At 55.5% G+C, this 20,781-nt stretch overlaps 1 protein-coding gene across 2 annotated transcripts; it reads right to left on the bottom strand.

The window, feature by feature from the left end:
* Positions 1-4,888: 4,888 nt before the first annotated feature.
* On the bottom strand, positions 4,889-19,384 carry LOC118667991 (inter-alpha-trypsin inhibitor heavy chain H4-like). Of its 2 annotated transcripts, XM_036331940.1 has the most exons (23): positions 19,252-19,384; positions 17,852-18,012; positions 16,866-16,970; positions 16,569-16,731; positions 16,322-16,432; positions 15,702-15,830; positions 14,896-15,012; positions 14,467-14,635; positions 14,257-14,382; positions 13,893-14,074; positions 13,631-13,816; positions 11,135-11,274; positions 10,724-10,878; positions 10,356-10,370; positions 10,058-10,111; positions 9,501-9,632; positions 8,955-8,984; positions 8,708-8,734; positions 8,500-8,619; positions 7,584-7,758; positions 5,766-5,920; positions 5,547-5,643; positions 4,889-5,113 (listed from the first exon to the last, which is right to left on the bottom strand). In XM_036331940.1, the coding sequence occupies exons 1-23, from the start codon at positions 19,339-19,341 to the stop codon at positions 5,044-5,046; spliced, it is 2,709 nt and encodes a 902-aa protein (XP_036187833.1). In that variant the 5' UTR covers positions 19,342-19,384; the 3' UTR covers positions 4,889-5,043. The 2 variants fall into 2 exon arrangements, with proteins under 2 accessions (XP_036187833.1, XP_036187834.1); XM_036331941.1 differs by lacking the exon at positions 10,356-10,370 and having other exon boundaries at positions 19,252-19,341.
* Between the last annotated feature and the right edge of the window lie 1,397 nt (positions 19,385-20,781).

The following is a 20,781-nucleotide window of genomic DNA, read 5'->3' as shown; positions in this document are numbered from 1 at the left end:
AATGCCATGAGAGTACCCCACAGCTCCTCCCACAGGTTCAGGGACCAAATGGCACTCTGGCAACATGTACAGGAATGACCAGCCACAGCCACTCCTGACTCAGTGCTTCCTGTAGGCAGGCACTGTTCTAAGTGCCTTCGTTGAATGAACTCAATGCATGCTCCCAGCAGCACTAGGGGGGACTTTTATCAGGCTCCTTGATAGCTAAGGAAACTGAGGTTAGGAAATTTGTCCAAAATCACTCTTCTTCTAAGTGGCAGAGCTGGGATTTGAACCTGGGCTGTCTGGCATCAGCATCTGAGTGCTTTACTACTCCCATATCAATACTCCAGTCCCATGGGCAACTGGTAGCCAAAGCCTTGTGGGGTTTGATTCTAGAAGTTCCAAAGCATCACTTAAAATGAATGTAGGAAAGAAGAATGAAAGAAGTGCTACCAGTAGCTGAAAGCTGACCCCTGGACTCAGGGTCTCAGGAGACAGTTCCCGCCCCCACCCTTCGCTCCTTTCCCCAGTGGGAGGATTGCAACCTCTGACAGCGAGATAATATTTCCCAAAGACAGGGGCGGCCACTGCTCAGAAGCTGTTATTTCAGGAGCCCGGAATAGCAGCTCCCTGGCTCCTCACACTGATTCCTGGACTATTCCACCAGGGTCCCTTCCTTTCCATGGCTTTGCCTTGGGCCCAGTTAAAGCCCAATGTCAAAGGGTGGGGGTTCAGGTGCAGGTGCAGGGAATGAGGTGAACTTATACTTCAGGATGCTGCTGGCCCTTCGGGTGGAAGTGCACAGGCCCCCACTGTCTCCTTTCCAAAGGCTTTCTGCCTTTTCTCCGTTCAGTTCCCACTCCCAATGAGGCCCACGAGGGCCCACATCAACAACACAAACGCTGAGTTCCATGGCTGCTCCCGGCCCAGGGAACACAGAGCCCACCACAGCCAGCTGCGGGGCGGCCAATGGAGTTCCAGACACCAATGTGTTGTCTGGGGTCTCCCGGGCTTCTCCAGGGAGAGCCGTGGGCTGCCAGCTGGGGGTCACTCTGAGCAAGGCTCTGCCCCATTGGGGCCTCATTTCCCCTCCTGCAGCAAGGAAATGGCTGAGCCTGAGGGTCTCTTAGGTTCTGTCTAAGCCTACATTCTGCACGATGACCTTACGTCCCTCCACGTCCCCAGCTGTCCCTCAGGAGCCTCCTGGGCAACCTCAGATTGCTATTTCAAGTTGTCCCTCCCACACAACCCGAAGCATTTGGGGATGAGGTGGTTTCTCCCTCTGTTTCTCTGTTCCTAGCAGCCAACTCTCTCTGCACATGTCACAGTCAGGGGCAGAACTATCAGCCAAGCCGTGCTACAACCCATAAATTAGCTGCCCTGTCCCAGGCATCCTAGTCAACTCCATTAAGAGTGGCTGAGTGGGCCCGGCCAGTGTGGTTCAGTGATTGAGCCTTGACCTATGAATCAGGAGGTCAAAGTTCGATTCCTGGTCAGGGCACATGCCTGGGTTGCAGGCTTGATTTCCAGTAGGGAGCATGTAGTTGATCAATGATTCTCTCGCTCATCATTGATATTTCTTTCTCTCTTTCCTCTCCCTTCCTCTCTGAAATCAATAAAAATATATTAAAGAAAAAACCCAGAAAGAGTGGGTAAGTGGGAGGGTTACTGGTTCACTTTGCTCATAGCTGCCACTGGGAAGGTGCAGGGGCTGGTAGGGCCCTGGTGTGGCCCAGGAGTCCGTTCCCCACTAGGAGGGGACCAGACCCTGCCTCCAAAGCCATTGGACACTGTTGGAAAATGACTCTCTCTCTCTCTCTCTCTCTCTCTCTCTCTCTCTCTCTCTCTCTAATCCTCACCTGGGGACATGATTTTAGTGATTTTCAGAGAGAGAGGAAGGCAGAGACGGAGAGAGGGGAACATTGATCTGTTGCCTCCTGCATGTGCCCCAACTGGGATCAAATCCGAAACCCAGGTATGTGCCCTGACTGGGAACCGAACTTACAATCTTTTGGTGTAAGGATGATGCTCCAACCAACTGAGGCCCCCTGCCTGGGCGGGAAATGACTCTTTAACAGGCCACTAAGCTGTGTGCCCCCAGATGCTAGCCCAGAATGTTGGGTTTATCTGATGAACAAAAAGGGCCCAGCCTGGGAAAGGACATCCTCAAGTAGGCCAGCCCTGCACCCATTCAGTCAGGTCGGCTGAGGAGCCATGTGGCTTTAAACCAGTCATCCTGAGGTCAGTTCTCACAGCTGTGAAATGGGGAGAAAGATCCTGCCAGATGGAGGGTGTGAAGAGGCATCATCATATGGTTTCTGTTCCTCCTGAAGTACCTGCTTTGTCCTGCCACTCAGCTAGCCGCCTAGCCTGGCAGGTTGGCAGAAAGGCAGAGGAGGCCCCAGCCCAAATCTGCCCCTCCCCCTCCCTCAACACAGTCAGGGAGGCCCTCCTTGCAGGCCAATTCCAGGCAGATTCTGTCCTCAACCCAGTGTTCTGATGGCTCCCTGGCTTTCAGGATAGAAACCATGCTCCATGGCAAGGTGCACGAGCCAGTGCTGGCCTGGCCCTGCTTCTCCACCTCTCCAACTGGCTCCTTACCCCATGCTTCCCTTCCCCTACCCTCAACTCACTGCACAATGACCCTGAACTCAATGCACAATGTTCTGGCTCTCACCCCAGTGTCCTTGTCCTCCTTTTCTACTGGGCTGACTTCTCCTTATTCGTCAAAACTCAGCCCCAGCCACGCCACTTTCCAGGAAGGTCCCCGATATTCCCCAGGTAGAACAATGTGACTCCCTCTGGGATCCTTGCAGCACCTGGTGGTTCCTGGGTGGCAGCTGCCACATAGGCACTGTCTGTCATGGTGGCCACAGCACTCTGCCCAGGGCCTGGCCCATTAGGTGCTGGAAAGCACTCAGTGAACAAAACAATGAAGGGCATGGACCTACTTCCAATTGTTCACAGAAGGCACCTGCCCTGCTGCTGGGCCAGAAAGTCACCCAGGACTCCTCTGCTGTTATACAAACCCCACAGCCCAGCGCAGGCGGTCGTGTCCCAGAGGGGTGAGCTGGGCGTGGGCCCCGTCTCTCATTTGGTAGGTGTGTCAGAGCTGGCCTCACAGGAAGATCGAGGGAGACCCTAAGGCGGCTCCCCCGTCTCACAGCAACAGCCTGAGACCCTGCCAGCCAACCAGGCGGATGGAGAGGCAGATGGAGTGTGCCTGTGCGTTTGGCAAACCTGCTGCTGGAGCCCCGCTACGGGCCTCTCCTCTGACCCCTCCAGAAAGACTCACTCAGTAAACACCCTGTGGAGCTCAAGAGCTGGGAAAGGAGCTTTTCCCTGCTGACCTGGTTTGCTTCCTCTTAACCAGCAAATGAGCTCATTTCTGCTTTCCTCTGGCTGCGGGGAAGCTCAGAGCAAAGTTCTGAGCTGCAGCTTCCCCACGAGGGTGTCCCAGACTGAACGCTCCCCCTGCTTGGCTCTTCTCTTATTCCCATGGGTTTTGTTTTAAAAAAAAATTTTTTTAAATCCTCATGCAAGGGATGTTTGATTTATTTACTTATTTATTTTCCGAGAGAGAGAAAGAGAAACATCGATGTGAGAGAGAAACATCAATGGATTGCCTCCTGCACACGCTCCAACTGGGGATCAAAGCCACAACCCAGGTATGTGCACTGACTGGTGATCGAACCTGCAACCTTTGGGTGTACAGGGTGATGCTCCAACCAACTGAGTCACCTGGGCTATAATTGTTGTTGTTTTTTAAATATATTTTATTGATTTTTTACAGAGAGGAAGGGAGTGAGATAGAGAGTTAGAACATCGATGAGAGAGAAACATCGATCAGCTGCCTCCTGCACATCTCCCACTGGGGATGTGCCCGCAACCCAGGTACATGCCCTTGACTGGAATCGAACCTGGGACCTTTCAGTCCGCAAGCCGACGCTCTATCCACTGAGCCAAACTGGTTTCGGCTATAATTGTTTTTTAAGTGCGCTCTGACTGTGCAGGAATTGGGTGGAATCTGGGGGTGACTATCCCTGGGGCATGCATCGAAGAGGATTTAGAGCTGGGGGCTGGGTCACCTCCATGGGACAGATGCTTCCCTCCTGGGATGAGGGCCTCTCTCTGTCTCCTGTCTTCCAGGGTTAGCTTCTTTCCAGGTGGTGAGCACAGGTGTGAAAATCAAATTGCATCATGCAAGTCCCATGGGAAAGGCGCCCAAAAGCTTGCTGAGAACTTCCACCTAGTTCACTTTTTTTAAGGGAGGTAGGAAGAGTCAAAACTGGTTTTCATGGTCCTAGCCCAGTGGTTCTCAACCTTCCTAATGCCGTGACCCTTTAATACAGTTCCTCATGTTGTGGTGACCCCCAACCATAAAATTATTTTTGTTGCTACTTCATAACTGTAATTTTGCTACTGTTATGAATCATAATGTAAATATCTGATATGCAGGATGTATTTTCATTGTTACAAATTGAACATAATTAAAGCATAGTGATTAATCACAAAAACAATATGTAATTATATATGTATTTTCCGATGGTCTTAGGTGACCCTTGTGAAAGGGTCATTCGACCCCCAAAAAGGTCACGACCCACAGGTTGAGAACCACTGTCTTAGCCGGTTTGCTCAGTGGATAGAGTATCGACCTGAATACTAAAGGTCTTGGCTTCAATTCTGGTCAAGGGTATGAACCTCATTTGCAGATATTATTAAATGAAATCTTAGTTTCCACCTTATGAAATGAAGGGAGTGGACCCAAAGCTCCTCAAGGACCTACTGGCCACAGGCCTCTGAGGGCTGATTATGGGAGATGCCAATGTCACATGATGCTAAGTGTTCAGGAGGAGGGTCTACAGGCCTGGGGTTTGGCTGGAAGGAACCAGAGAAGCCCACTCCCTGAGTTTAAAATACCTGCCTTTATTTGTAATAAGTGGAACTCCCCTGCCCATCGTGGTCGAGCCCCCACAGGTAGCTGTGGTCACAAGATGAAGCCATCTGCACACGGTGCGGTCGCAGGGGGTGGGCGAGTGGGTATAACTCCTGCCATCAGAATCAGAGCTCGATAGACCAGCAGGAAAGCTCTGTTCCCGGGGTCCCCTCTTGGTAATCCAGCTTGAGCTTTCTGGGATGGAGAGACGGACACACAGACAGACAGGTGGTTAGCAAATCTCAGGTGTCATGGGATGAGAGGGAGAGAGCTGGGGACAGGCAAGTGGAAGGTGGAGATTCAGGGCCCCTTAGAATCCCCTCCGGCACAGGCTGACAAGGCCCAGTCACCCAAGGGCAGCCAGTTGTCAGGGTCCAGGGTTCTGAGAATTCAGGGAGTTTGCTAATGCCCCCAACTCATCCTTTGTGATCTCTGGCTGGGGTGTTTTCTGTGGGTCTGAGTTGACCATTTTTGGGGGGGTCACACTGACAGCTGGGTCAGATATGTCTAAAGCATAACCTTTCACCCGACTATCTCTAGTTCCCAGGCACAGACAGGGGAGTGGAGGCCCCAGGGACGAGCTCTCAGCCTCCTAGTCCCCACCCCTGGCCTGTTTGCGTGGAGTCACCTGGTGGCATTGAACTCAAACCCACGAGTCCACAGTGTTCGCTTGCTGTCATCTGTGGCATCTGGGGGCCCCCAGGCAACGCCCTGGTAAAAGCGGCCTGAGAGACAAAGGGTGGGTCAGTGAGGGATAAAGACACGGGGACTGGGAGACACAGGCACTGCCTGTTCCCAGGCAGAGCTGGATCTGAGGATGCCCTGAGCCAGGGTCATGGGCTCATACCAAGGAGGCCGCCGACGTGGCTGGAGAAGCGGTCAGTGTCCCGCAGGAGCAGCCGAAGCCCCTGCCCAGGGCCGTCCCAGGACAGCAGGCCGATGGTCACTCTGTCTGGGCTGCTGAACAGCAGGAGCCCCGCCTTGTCCATGGTCATCTTGAGGCTGTGGGGAAACTAGGCTCCTGAGAGAAGGTAGGCATGGACACACCCTCAGGGGACCCTGGAGGTTGGGGTGGGATGGGTGGGGGAATCCAGCTGTGGCCTTGAGTGGGAAGTCCATTACACATTCTCCTTAGCAACGGGGACAACGTGACGTTAATGATATCTGGTGATCCCGGCATTTATAAAACAAAATAGCAGCTCCTTCCCCTCTGTTTTCTTAGATTTGGTTCCCCTTAAATTCGTTTGATATGATTCCGGGGTATCGGACACACTCTGCTGGTGCCAGATTCTCTTCACGATCAGTGTTTAATTGTATGTTTAACATCTAGAAGGGCAAGGCTCTTCTGATTCTATGCCCATCTTTTTTACTTAAAATAATCTCTGATTTCTTACCTTTTTGGTTTTCTTGGGAATGTTAGGCTCCTTAGAGCACGTTGAACAAGACCCTGCTGGTACTCTGAGTTACCTTAATGGACCTGCACTAAGTTTACACAGGCTCCAAGGGACTCACTACAGGACGTGTGGTCTGATTTTCTTCACGGAGATCTTCTGTAGCTCGTGAAAGTGTGTGGCCCCTGTCGCTATGATTAAGAGGAGCTCTTTATTCATCTTCTGGTGCGCAAGTACTTATCAAGTAACAGGAAACTTTAAGATCCGGTATGAAATGGGCGATTTTCAGGTGAGCCCCTCAGGTTTGCTAGGTGCTCACTCATTTGTCAGGTGGAAACCAGTCTCTACTGAGGGGCTCAGTTAGGGGCATGGACGAGGCTCTTTGTACTCAGCACGGGCTGGGACTAGGAGGGCAGTGATCCCACAAGGCCCAAGCCTCGGCCCTGCTCCAGGCCCCTCATGACTTGTGGACCCGCAGAGCTGCCTCTGGAAGGTTCAATTGTGAGGCAGCCCCACCCAGAAGAGGTCGCCATCCACATCCCTTACCTGCCAGCTCCAGGTGTTTGATGGACAGTCTCTCCCCATCAGAGCTTCAGGAGTGAGCTAAGAGAGATTTTCATAGCCTCCCCCTGGCGGACAGTGCCTTCCAACTTCTCACTGCTGTCATCATTCCCTCACCACGGAGACAGCTGCCCTCCGGCATGCCCCGCGGGCACCACCCCTTCTAATGAGCAAAGTGCACCCCTGCCACCTTCCCTCACTGGGTCTCCCCTTAGCCTTTAAATCAGGCTTGGAGAGATTCTCCCAGGGCATGAGTGAGGAAACTGAGGCTAAGAGGGTCTCAGCAGCCTGCCCAGGGCCACACAGGATTAGCAGCAGTGTAGCTCCAAGCCACACTGTCCCCTGCACGGGACAGTGACCTGGGTTAGGTGTGGCCATGCCGGGGGGCCCACATCTGGTCCCCAGAAGTGCCAGGCCACCCAGACCTGCATATGTGGTGGCCAATGAAAGGTCTGTGGGTGGATTATGAGTGCAAGGGTCACGGTTCAGGGGCATGACCGTGCGTGAGCAGCCAGGTCCCCAGAACAACCGCTGGTGCCCCGAGAGAAAAAGAGGTATGACTCTGCCCAACCGGTGGGGGCGGCCCAGTGCAGAGGACGCATGCCCAGTCCAAGCACTTCATTCCCAAGCCTGTGGCCTCAGGCCACCGGTCAGCACTGGCACTGGCTAACGTAGCCTGAGAGGTCATTGCTGGTACGCCGCCTGAGGCTTACCCAGGCATCACCATGAACAGCGTCTCCTTCCATTTGTACTGAGAGCTTCTTCGGTCCCTAGTCACTACCACGTGCTCAGGGGACACGTGGACCTGCAGCTGGGGATTCTTGAAAGTCACCTCGATCCATGAGAACTGGGCCTTCTCCATCTTATACTCGCCAGTCACCTCGAGACCTGAGAGAGCCGGGAGCAGAGGTCTGAGGCCTGGCCCTCTCTGATTACGTCCCTGAGAACTGCCCTTCACCAGCCCCCTCCTCACTGCCCTTTCCCAGCATTCCCTCACACTGGAGTCTGCTTTCCACAATCTTTTCTCTCCTCCCTTGGTTGCATTTGACTTTGGAAGCACCACAAATCCTCAGTGATGGACACTTTCAGGTGAGCACTCTGAGAAGGGCGATCGTGTCTAAAGTCCATGAACATTGATAAAGCGCATTAGTGTGCGGGTCCCTGAGCTAGGTGCCATGGCCAAGAGGGAGATGGCAAATCAGCGGTCCCCGCCCTCAGGGAGCAAACAGACTCTAGGCCTGGTTTGTGGAGGTGGGAGACGGTGTGTGAGCATCCCTGAGTGCTGTATGTCCCCACGTCTGACTTGACACCTCAGCTCAACCAGTACGACCATTCTGGGGGGTGGGGAGCCGGTCCGGTCAGCACACCTCCCTCCTCTTGCCTTTCATCTCCTCCAGACTCTCTATGGTCCCACTACTATCTTTCAGGGCTCTGGGCTTCTGCCAACCTCTGCCTCTCCCTAGTAAACCCACACTTGTCTGCCAAGGCCCAGTCACTCCTGTGTGGCCCCGTGCAGCCTCATATGCCCCTCAAACAGCCCTGGCCTCCTCTTCTGGGCTTCTGCCTCTAGCTCGCTTTGGGCACTGACTGCAGCGGGTTTCTCCGGAAGGTGACTGCTCAGGGCCTCACCTTGGTCAGGGTCTGAGAGCAGGAGTAATAATGGCCCCGGGGTGCTCTTGATGTCCACACAGAGCTGGTCCACGCTCTGCCCAGGCAGAGGCAGGATGAAGGTCGGAGCCTGGATGGGGGCTGGGGCAGCAGATGCGGTTCTTGGGGCAGGTAGAACATCTGGAGGGCAGCGACGGGAAGGGGGGCTCCGGGGGGGCAGGCACCTTACCTGGTGGTGGGGCTGTTGGGCTTGTTTCTGAAAGAAAAAGTCTTTGTTTAGGCATCCCCTTCCTCGCAGTTGGGGGCAGGGGGAACTGAAGGATGGGATAGTGTATAAATGTGGACAGGGTTCCTTCTCCACTTCAACATTGAGAAACCTATAACAGGTTCCTAGAGATCCCCAGGGCTCTCCCATCCCAGGGTCTTCCTGCTATAGGGCAGCCGTCCACTTCAGGGAATCTGGTCTGGGTGCGTACCTTCCATTGTTTCATCCAGGTAATCACCCACTATAGTGGGACCGGAGGAGGAGGAAGATGTTAGTACAGGATTGGCCAGAAACGGAAAGGGAGAAGGCAGTCAGGATTCAGCGCTATCAGCACGCCATCCAGCCATCACTGCCACCTGCACCCGCCCCACAAGCTCCAGCCCTGGGACCCCTGCCCCACATTCACCCAACCTAGGAGAGCACACTTTTAGGAAACACTGAGGAGACAGGGTCCAGCCTGGTGTTGGGCTGGGTCTGAATCCAGACTGGAGATCAGACACAGCTCATGGGGCCACTCATGGCTTGGGGAATGGTGGGAGCCTTCCTTTTCTAGAAGGTTCCATCCTGAGCCAGCCTGCAGAGTGTAATGAGTCTGGTTCAGTGAAACTAAATGACACACTGCTTCATGTCAAGCCCACATCAAGTCTGCCTGGCCGGTGTCCAGCCCTGTGCAGGGTGCTTGCTCTCATCCAGCTCTACAGGCAGGCTTACCATCCCCTTGGGGAAATGAGGCCTCCGAGGTCAGAAAGTGGCTCACCTATCCCGCTCAGTAGCCCCACATCCGGATTTCTCTCAGACATGAGCTTCTCATAAAAAGGAATAAGAGGTCCAGATCGTCCAGATTTCCTGTTGGGCACGTCATGACCTCCATCGTGCAAGGCAACTCCACCTTAGGAAAAGTCTTGGCTTAAGCAGGGTCATGGTTCCCCACTGACAGGGCTCTGGGACCCACCCCAGGAGACGCATGTACAGAGGGCAGATGGCTCCCTTCCCCACACCCTCCACTCTGAGAGCCTCTCCCCCTTCAGCCAGGAGAAATTCAAAGCCGGAAAAGGAACCCTTCTTGAACTCCTCCAACCCCGCTGGGATATCAGTCACTTCCAACTACCTTGTCCTCTGAAGTTTCTTCTGCCACTAACAAAAGGTCCTGCATAGCTGCCTCCTCATCAGACACACCTGAACTTGAGTCCCAGCCCTGCCACCAGCCAGGTGAGCCAAGCAAGCCACTCACCCACAGTCAGGGCAGAGCCCAGCCTGTGGCCAAGGTCAAGGTTCTGTCAATCTCCCCTCCCACCACCGCTGCTCCTTTGCTACCTGGTAATCTGGGCCGTTTGTGTCCCATGGCTCTATGTCTGAAGACAGTGCGACCTGGAAATCAGAGAGACCTGGGTGTGCATCCAGCTGGATGGGGACTGAGCCCCTAGCGCCAGGACAGCCAATATCTGAACAAACAGGTGACTAAATGCACCAATGTGCTTGGGCAGACAATGCCCCTCCTGGCAGCAGGCTGGGCTGGAGACACCCTGGCCAGCAACTTCGTGGAACTGGTGTCCGAGGTCCTGTATCAGCCACCCGTCATGAAGGGCAGCCTTTGACGGTATTAGGCCCTTACCTGAGGCAACCTTTCCTGGATAAAACAAAAAGAGAAGAGAGAGAAAGAAAGTGAGAGAGGGAGAGGGAGAGAGGGAGAGAGGGAGAGAGAGAGAGAGAGAGAGAGAGAGAGAGCGAGCCTGCCTATTGGGGTAGTTTGATACGTTTGAAGTGCTTATTTAACCTTGCTTCCCAACCCCAGCACCACAGAACTGCAGTGCATTTGGGAGGGTCGGGAGACCTGGCCTCGGTATCCTCATCAATGAAATGGGATGCATCTCCTGGGGGTCTTGGTCAGGATGTGGGGGAAGGGCTGGGGGGAGAGCCCTGGGGGAGAGACTGGGTCAAAACTCTGTTGCCACTGAGCTAGGAGCCTACTGTCACACCCACCATTTTCCACGGGCTTCTCAGCAACTTGAGACTGTTCTTGGCCTTCAGGTTTGGTGACCACCATGGACGTGAGGGGGGTGACAAAGCTATAGTTGAGCGACAAGCCCAGAGCTTGGGTCTCCAGGGCCTGCTTTTCAGCATCGGATGTGGAAACCCTGCAGGTAGAGAGTATCAGAGGGCCAGCAGGTCCTGGATGCCTAGCTCCATTCTCCCTCCCTTCCAGACCCTTGGGGGTGGGGGCGGGTCCCTACTGGCAGAGTGTGGAGCTCAGACACCACTCCATGACCCCCCTCTCTCCATACCTAGGAGATGCCCAGGCCACCTGTGCTGTCCCACCCATGAGGAGCTTGGGGAGACACTGAGGCCGTGTGTGGCCACCCCAGCAGGCCCTTGGGGGTGCAGGCCACCCACATTCGCTCCAGGAGTTGGTGGATGGTCAGGTACGCCCAGAGTCTCTCCATGAAGCCGTGGAAGATGTACTTGGGCTTTTGAAACTCCTCTTCCTGCTTTGCCACCTGGGACTCCATTTGGAAGGTGATGTTCTCCGTGGGCTGGAAAAAGGGGCCCAGCCAGGCGGCAGCAGTGAGTGCCTGACGCCCGCACCTGGCCTGCCGCTTCCCAGCACTTCCTTGAGAAACCTAATTGGGACTGGGCAGGTCCCACGGATTGGCTGTGAGGACCGCATTCCCTTCGATTAGGTGGGGAGCAGGGAGGGAGTTTAGGGGCATAAGGGGCTCAGCCACAGAGCCTCCAAGGATGAGAAGGAGGTGGAGAGAAAAGGTAGGAACTATCACAGGTGCAAAGCCAGGAACTCAGATCTGGAGAAGCTTTTGGGAGGAAGGACAATGGGGATGAGATCTGCAACCCAGGACAGTGCAGAAGCAGCAGCAAATGCATTTAAAGCAGAAAGGGTCCCAAGACGGCCCTCCCCAAAGATGGAGACTCTGGGGACAGAGACAAGTGCCTTCCCAGCAACCATGGCAGAGTTCGAAAGAGGGCTCAGGCCTTGATAGGGTTTGGGTCCCCATGTACCCCATTAGGCTGCCCCTGACCAAGCTGGTGCCCCCTGCTGGGACCAGGCACTGTCCAGTGGTGACAGCGAGGCAAGTGCCCAAGTTTCAGGTGGACAGCTACTTCCTTCCCCGGGGTGGGGCCTTCTGCTCTCAGGCTGACCTGGCCAGCAGCCTGGGAAGTGGGGCCTGTGGGCAGAGGAACTCCAGGCTTTCCTGTCACAATTCCCCGGCGGCCAAAAGACTTTGCGATGTGGACCAGACCCCATCCCCGCTGCTGGAGACGCCTTCCCCTGTCTCTCACCAGAGCCGGGCCTGCCACGCCTTTGTCACCTGCAGGCCACCTGCACAAATGTCCTGTCCATCTGCACAAATGTCCTATCCACCTGCACAAATGTCCTGTCCATCTGCACAAATGTCCTATCCACCTGCACAAATGTCCTATCCACCTGAACAGCTATCTATTGGAAGGTTTTCCTTAAGTGGAATAAACAGACTAACCTTCTTCCCTCGGCCTTGTCCCAAGCAAGACTACCAGGGAAATGCTCGGTCTGGGTTTGGAATTATATTTTTCAGAAGATATATTAGGATAAATACATAATTACTCAAACAAAGACATGGCACCCCCTTTGTCACCCTGGGTTCCGCACTTTGGGAACTCCCATCCTCCAGGATAACATGTGTGGAATGTTTACCCTGGGCCAGATGTTAATCCCCACAGCTGTCTCATGAGGTGGGTAAGATGACCTATTCTCATTTTCACACAGGAGGAAACGGAGGCACGGGGAGATTAGGTGAAATGCGCAGACCTCACCCCTCGGAGGTGCCAAAGAGGGGGTGGAAGCCAAGCTACTGGTCACCTGCATGCAATGCTCCTTGTGACACGTGCTACTGCTCTGAGACTCAGCCCTGGTCCCAGCGTGTCTGCATGCCTTGTCCACCTGCTATTCTCCCTGCACATCCTGCTGCCGGCCACGCATGCCTGAAACATTCCTCCATCACTTCCCCATCTGGCCTCTGCCACCTCCTACTCATCCCACAGTCACAGCTGAGGCCTGTCCAGGAAGCCCTCCCGGATCCCCAGGCCACGTTGGGGCTCCCATGCTGCTCCCCTAAGTCCCTGGGTTCATCCTCTCAGAGACACCCCAGCCTCTGGGTCTTTCCTTGTTTGTGTGACGAGTTACCCAATGTCTCTCCCATGAGGGCAGGATCCCTAGGGCCTAGGAAGGCTCTGGCTCAGAGCAGGTGCTCAGTTTCTCTCTGTGGAATGAGGGGTCCCCGGTGGCACAGAGGCAGGGAGAACTGGGCGAGGAGCGGGCACCATGTGGTGAGCTGGGTGGGTCTTGCCTGGGCTGCATTGGGCCCCAGGGTAGGTTGGACCTTGATCTGCTCATCTGTAAAGTGAGAGCAGCCCTCCCTGCCTGACTGCAATCTCAGAGGGCTGGTGGAGGACAGAGGGGATGTCAAACCCGGTGCCCTAGGGCAGTGGTCGGCAAACCGCGGCTCGCGAGCCACATGCGGCTCTTTGGCCAATGCGCAGAAGTCGGTATTTTGTGGAAGAGCCACACTCAAGGGGCCAAAGAGCCTCATGTGGCTCATGAGCCGCGTCGCAGTTTGCCGTCCACTGACCTAGGGCACAGCAGCAACTAAGACTCACTATGAAGTTCCTACCATGTGCAGCCAAGCACAGGTGCTCTCAGGAGAATCAGGACATTATCTTGTGGAATCTCCACCACCAGCCCATGCAGTGGGGACTGGGGTCCCCCATGGTGGCAGGGGGCACTTTGTCACTTGGCAAAGATTAGTGGGCTGGAGTCTGACAGGCTGGAGTTGGAACCTAGCCCTCCGAATGCCTGCTAAAACCACCCTTCCACGCCAGATGGCTGGCCACACTCACCAGCTGCCCGCTGACTGTGGCTGAGAGCACATCAGGGCTCTGGGCCCGGAGCTTCCCGGCCACCACCATCTCAGAGCCCTTGAAGAACAGCGGGAAGTTGTCCTGCGTGACCTCCTCCACGGCATTGCCTGGGTACTCGAAGGACACTGTGGTCAGCAGGGGGTTGGCCACCTCCTGGTAGAAGTCCTGCAGAGTGGGGGGTGTCACGCGGGCCGGGCAGGGTCGTCCCTGACTCACCCAGCCCTCAGGGGTAGGCTGGCACCTGCAGCTGCAGGGCAGAGTCCGAGTCCTCGTAGATGCGCCGAGCCAGGCCGCCGTTGTCCAGCGCCAGCTTCTCCAGGAAGGCGTAGCTGACGTCGAAGCCAAAGCCCAGGCAGAAGAGGCTGTACTGACCGCCTATGGCCTCCTTCACATTCTTCTGGATCTTCTTGGGGTTGGTCTCGCCTGGACCCAGTGTTTGGGGACAGGAGTGAGAAAACAGAGATTTGCTCAGGGGATATTTTTGGAATCTCAGAGCCAGAGAGGCCTCAGGGATTCCCTTCCTTCTCCAGGGCCCACAGCAAGCCAGGATGGAGCTCCAGCGATACCCTCTGTGCTGTGCCCTGGAGTTGCCGCTGTGCTCTCACCTACAGTGGGGTCGCCATCAGTGAGGAGGAGGAGGAGGGAGACGCTCCCTAAGGGCAGCTGCTCCTCCCGGGTGGCTGTGTCCAGCAGCTGCACGGCCATCAGCATTGCATTATTGATATTGGTTCCTGAGGACACACAATCTCAGGATGGCTCTCAGGTGGAGCTCATGCCCGGATGCCCCCACCCTGCAGGGCTGCCCTGGCGCTCACCTCCCCGGGCCTGGATGCTGTTAGCGTATTTCTTGGCCTCCTCCACGTTCTGGGTGGAAGCTGGCACCAGCAATGGCTTCCACTGGCTTGCTTCACTGCTGAAGCTAATGAGGTTGAAGTGGTCTTCGGGCCTGAGGTCCTCTAGGATCTTGATGAGGGCTTCCCGCGTCTGGTCAGGTGAAGGGGAAACAAAGTGGGTGTCTCAGTGGGACCTCCTTGGTGGTTCATGTGCCCTTGGGCTGCACCCCAGGCCCACACCTGCAGTGGGAACATGGTGAATGCTCCCGGGGCAGGACCAGCTCCAACCTGTGTCTCTGGAAGCCTCCTACCCAGGAAGATGGAGGAGGGAGGGTCTGCCTGCTAGACCAGAGCTGATGGTGTGAGGCATCTGAGAGTTTTCAGGGCCCTAACCTTGCCTATGGTACCCACCTGCTGGATTTTCTTGCCCATCATGGAGCCACTCGTGTCGATGACGAAGATCACATTCTTGGGTATCGTGGAGAGACCCTCGGGGGCAAAGTAGTGCACAAAGTAGCCATTCTCGATCTATGACCAGAGTGAGACACACCCCAATGATGAGAACTGCAGCCCTGCCCTGCCCTGCCCCACCCACCTCCTTACCCCAAATCCCCGGGTCCCCATCCTCTCTTCATTTTGAGCTCCTCTGTCACAGCCTCACTGCTAACCTCCCCAAATGCTCGTCATATATTTTTTTATTCGTTGCTGTTGAAAGTATTACAGATGTGCCCCTTTCCCCCCATTGACCTCTTCCAGTCTGCCACCCGCTCCAGTCCTTCACCACCCTACTGTCTGTGTCCATGGGTTATGCATTTATGCACACAAGTCTATTGGTTGATCTCTTCCCACTCACCCTCACCCTCCGGCCCCCTGTCTGCCTCACTATCTTAGGACTCAGTCAAGCCACTAATTTGCTGAAACCTTCCCGGCTATGCATGACCCCCTAAAACTCTACTCCACTTCACTTCCTATTCGTTTGAATATCTGAGGCGGTTTAGCGGTAATAAACCTTCTTTAGCAGATGAAACTCTCTGCCTCTGAAAAGGAATTCTTTCAGGGACAGCATAACTAAACCGCGTGTTTTCTGTCTGTGGCCTTCGTTGCACACTGACCGACAGGAGCAGTTTTTTTGCCTTTTCTTCTGCAACAGCCAGGCTCAGGCTCCTGAGGATGGGTGGATTTCCTAGTTATTCTGCTCTCCCCTGCAGCCCACGCACCTGAATGGAGCCTCCAGAGAGGGTGCGGTTCACATCATAGCGGATGATGAAGTCGCCATCCACGACTGTGTCCTGTTGCCCTGCAGGCTTCTGTTGCTGGGAGAGCGTCGGCTTGAATCGGATGTGAGCCTGGAGGAAAGTCCGACTGGGCTGATGTCGGGAGCAGTGAGGCCACATACACACCCCTCACCCCACCTGAGAATCAGCCGGGATGAGAATTCCCCGTATGTCAAATCCCAGGGAACTTTCTCTCAGGCTGGGCTGTCAGGTGGACGGCCTCAGTACAGTGGATGGGTGTGAGCGAGGAGCCTCTGCTCCGGAGCCGTGTGAGCAGAGCCAGGGCTCAGGATGTGTATGATCCAGCCTCCGCCTTTCCGCCTGGTCCTGGGACCCTCAGATCAGTGTCCTCTCCCAGTCGCCCCCTAAACTCAGGGTCAAGCAGCACCTGCGGTCTTCCTCTAGGCCTTGCCCTTATCTCCCTCATGTCAGCGCGGACACAGAGACCTCAGAAGTCCGCCAGCTGAGAGATTCTGCCCAATTGTCCCACTCTCTGGGAATCCAGGATCACAGGGCAGCCTGAAGACAGGCCCCTACCCTCCCATCCACTGTGGCAGGCCCACCTTGGTCTGGTTCTGTGAGACGGTGAGGGCGTCTGCAAGCTCATTGGTCATGAAGGTGCTCTCTGTCTCCAGAAAGCTGATGCCCTGAGGCTCAAAGATGTGAATGTCCATCTGGAAGAAGAAGGGGTCACTGGGTTAGCCAGGAGCCAGGGCTGGGCCTCACAAGAGGCTGAGGGGACAGGGGGGCCACCCTCGGCTGCACAGAGGTCACCCAGGAGGCCTCCTGGGAGGTGGAGGTTCCAGGTACCTGCAGGTGCTTGACCAGCTGCTGGGGCTGCACTTTCAGCAGCAGCTCATACACTCCCAGGCGCCGCATGAGCAACTCCTCGTACACCAGCTCGAAGGTGACCTTGGCAGCGGGGGCCACACTCACCGACACCTGGAACTGCTCCATCTTTCTCCCAGTGGCCCTGGGGGAGGAGGGCATCAGGCCTGCCCCTCCAGACCAGGTAGGGTATGGGCACTGAAGGCAGAAGCAGAACTACAGGCAGGGACAACTTCTGCCCCACCCCCACTGGGGTCTCCCGCACCCCATTGGGCTCACTTGACTAGGCCAGCGCTCTCCCCCCTGGCCACGGCCGCACTGTACTGCTGCTGGGCTGCATCCTTCTGCTTGATGTTCCCTGGGTACGTCACACCGTCGATGATCCTGGGGCAGGAGGGTGGGTGCTGTCAAGAGTCTGGTGGGGGGAGCCTCTCTCTAATCCCACCTCCTCCAGGGAGCCTCTCTGGGACTTGCTGTGCCTCCTGATAGAGTGACTCCTACCTTGACCAGACCTCACACGTTTATTATACCCCTGCTGTGTACAAGATTGTGCAGGGCCTGGGGTAAGGGCTGGCAGCCTCTGCAAGGTGTGCCAGGCCTCCATCTACCCCGAGGCATGCACTTTGGAAATGAACATTTGTTTTACTGAACGGACAGGAGAGGAAGGTTGTAGAAAAGACAGGGCTGAGCTAAGTCCTGGCCTATCTTCTCCCTTTCACTCTGGCCCCACATTCCAATTGCCCCCTCCATCTCATAGACTGTCCCAGAGGAACCTGTCGAACAGCAGCACACGTTTTCTGAGCTGCGTTTGCACCCAGCCAAGTGCCCAGCTGTGTGGGGCTGACTGAGGAGGAGGGAGATGCCAGGCTCCCAGGCCAGTGAGAGACACAGGGCTAAAAGGCTCTGAACGCTCTTCCCACCAGCACAGGGCAGGGAGGAATGCAGAGGTGGGTGGAGGGAGGGGTGAAAGGAGGAAGGGATGGAGGGACAGATGGAATATGGAGGGAGGGAGGAGGAAGGGAGAATGGAGAAAGAGATAGAAGGTGGGAGGAGTAAAGGGATGAAAAGAGGAAGGAAGGGAGTGGGGGATGGGTGGAACGTTTCTGGGAATAAGTTCCTGATAAAGCCTCTGGTTCCTGTCCTGCCTACAGGGGGAAGCACACACCTCCTGTCAGGAGGAGGTCCTCTCTCCCTGAGGGACACCTGGGGAGGGGATGGCAGTGCTGGATGGGGAGGGGACGCGGAGGGGGCAGGAAGGCACCTACATGGAGAAGTTGGTGATGAAGGCTTTCTTGGGCAGCTCCATCTGGAAGGTGGCCTCCTGTATGGAATCCGCTCTGTTGACCACCCTGCTGGTGATGACCGTGTGGGCAAACCGGGAGGAGACCCTGGAGTCCACAGTGAGGCTGTAGATGTCGATGGCATTCTGGGGCAGTGAAGGAGGGGGTGGAGCTGCTTCAACGCCAGCCCTGCTTGGAGCCATGCTCTTCAAGAACAGGCCTTGACCTAGGTCCCAAACCAAGCCCTGGCCCTACCCAGGCTGAGCGATGGATGCCTCAGGCAAAGCCCGGGAGGCATTTCACCTGTGGATCCTTCTCTGAAATCAGAGGCAGCTCTGTGCCCCATTCCGCACCCTACAGTGCCAGGGGGCAGGGGCCACTCTGTCAACACACAGGGGATGGAAGGTGGAGCCTGAGCCCCAGTGTGTCTGGGAGGGACTCACTTTTCCTGGCCCCGGTTGGGATCCGGAAGCTCAAGGTCTTCGCTCTGAACAGTGTCAGGGCAGCAAACAAGTCCTTTGATTTCTGGTGACCAGAAATGGAGGAACCGCTCCTGCCAGTCCCCACAGGGGCCTCCAGGAGCTGGGAGAATCTGGAGATGACCAGGGTCCAGTCCCTAAGAGCTGGGAGCCTTCTCCTTTGCCCCCTTTCCCTGCAGCCGTGGGCGCTACCCCCAGTTGCCCTGCCCTGCAGCCCAGGCCCTGGCCCTGCAGAGACGGACAGTCCCCACAGGCCACTGTCCCAGGCACCTGACCTTTCACCCAGGTCTAAGGTTCGCATGTGCACACATGAGAAGCCTTAAAACATCTGCCAGCCTGCATACGACACACTTGTGTACATGCCAGCTCTGTTCACCTACAGACGTAGCCTAGCAGAGGTGGGTGCCTGGCTGAGCGGCTTGTTACACACGTGAGTGTCTGCTCTGTGCCAGACACTGTACTAAGCACTTCATAGTGTTACAGGTTCCATCTTCACAACAAACCTCTGAATAGCGTCTATTATTACCCTGCTTCACAGATGAAGAAAGGGAGACCGAGGACGCGTCCTTACCTTGAGGACGTTCAGCCAGGGAGAGGGCAAGCTGGGCTCATGATCCCCCCCCACACCCTGCCTTGACTGCCAGCCTCCAGGGGCAACTTGCTAGACAGCAATTCCTCACCTAGAACATGGAATAGGCTCACCCCTTTTAGCTTAAGACGGGCAGGGGGAGGGGGACTGTCCATCAAGCCCTTGGGAAATGCCTGGTGGATGGTCAGTACCATTTTCTTGCACACACACTGATCTGTGCTCACTTGCACGCTCACACTCACACATGTTCTCACTCACTCACCAGCTCATACCACTCACACTCCCATGCGCACACAGGTGCCTGAGGCACCCGCTACCTTTTGGGCACAGGTGGTCTGGAGCACAGCCAGCAGCGAGAGCAAAACCAGCACAATGGCACCGACGCGGGCAGGTCCTGGGGGCTTCATTTGGGCTCCAGTGCCTGGCAGGCTGCTTCTGAACTTGAGAGAAAGTGGGGAATGATTTAGTAACCTGCTTGCTGCTCCGCCCCTCCGGGGGCAGGGTCCGGGAAAGTGGGATCTACAAGCCAAAACTTGCAGTGGACTCAGATAAGTGAATGTCCTGTGGACCTTGGCTGGGGATAGACATGTGGACAATAAGTCCTCAGTGTTATCAGGACAGGTTCTTGGAAACGTCAACTTTAAGTGAAATGATGTTCACCTTAGAAACGAGTTCAGTTCCTGTGGCCTATTTCTGGTCACAAAGCATCACCAAACTTGTAGATAAAAATCCAAAATGTTGAAATCAGTGTGAGCTATACTTATATTTAAGAAAGATTCATAAAACCAAGTGAGATCATGCTTTTCCAACTTGCTTATTCCAGTTTAGGGGTTCAGATGCCCAAAGCCTCTCCCAGCAGCTTAGTGTGCAAAAGGTGAGACCCCAACCTGCACAGGACACCCCTCCACCAAAGGTCACACTGACACACACCCACACTAGACTGGAACGATGGGGACACACCGGTTCACCTCACGTGCACATCTTGGGGATGTGGGAGGAAACCATGGAGAAAACCCAAAGACATGGGGACGCCAATAAACTCCACACAGTGGCCCCACTAGGAATTGACATTTTTCCTCATCAACATCATAACCTAAAGAGGTTGAATAAAAGGTCATTATTCCAGGACCTGCTATACTGAGGAAAGGCAGGCTCAGGTGGGAGCTAGGTACTGGCATGCGTTCTGAAAGGTCTAGAACGTTCCCAGGTCACCATTACCCTTTACACCAGTCGGTCCACCAACAAGCGCCCTGGGGCCTGGGGACACAACAGCGAACCAGCCCACTCTACATCAGCCCAGCCTGGAGGAGACAGAGGGGTGGCTGGGAAGAGGAGGGCGGGGGCAGCTTCGGGGAGGAAGGAGCCTGCAGGCCAGGTTGGTGTGACTGGGCAGTGGGGCCCTACAGGCCCTGAGCACTCCTTGGGGTGTCTGAGTGGGGCAACGTCTGCTGGGGTCAAGGCAGGGTGGATCTGACTTATTTCTGGGGTGAGAGAGGCTGGGCCCAGGAGACCCTTCTCTCTCCTGGGGCCCCAGGCTGCTGTTCAGGCCCCATTAACCTAGCCAGGGCTCTGGGTTCAACTCCAGCAAGGCCCCCAACACAAGACCTGCACTTTGGCAACACAAACCGAGAGGCCTCCCTCTGGGGAATTTACTGAACGTGTGGAACAAACCAGAAGGGACAGAGCTCCTCAGGGGGCGATTCCCTGTGGTGGCTTGTATATACCAGTGACCTGCATGGAGGTCAGTCATGCCAAGGGATCCACAGTGAGGCTGTAGATTGAAGGGGAAAGGGCAGATGGCTGCTCTGTCAGCACACCAAGGCAGTGCCCTTGTCACCAGCCCAGAC

Source organism: Myotis myotis, unplaced genomic scaffold (assembly GCF_014108235.1).
Source record: "Myotis myotis isolate mMyoMyo1 unplaced genomic scaffold, mMyoMyo1.p scaffold_m19_p_13, whole genome shotgun sequence".
Lineage (NCBI taxonomy): Eukaryota > Metazoa > Chordata > Mammalia > Chiroptera > Vespertilionidae > Myotis > Myotis myotis.
The sequence above is the reverse complement of the archived record's forward strand: the minus strand, read 5'-3'. Positions and strand labels throughout refer to the sequence as shown.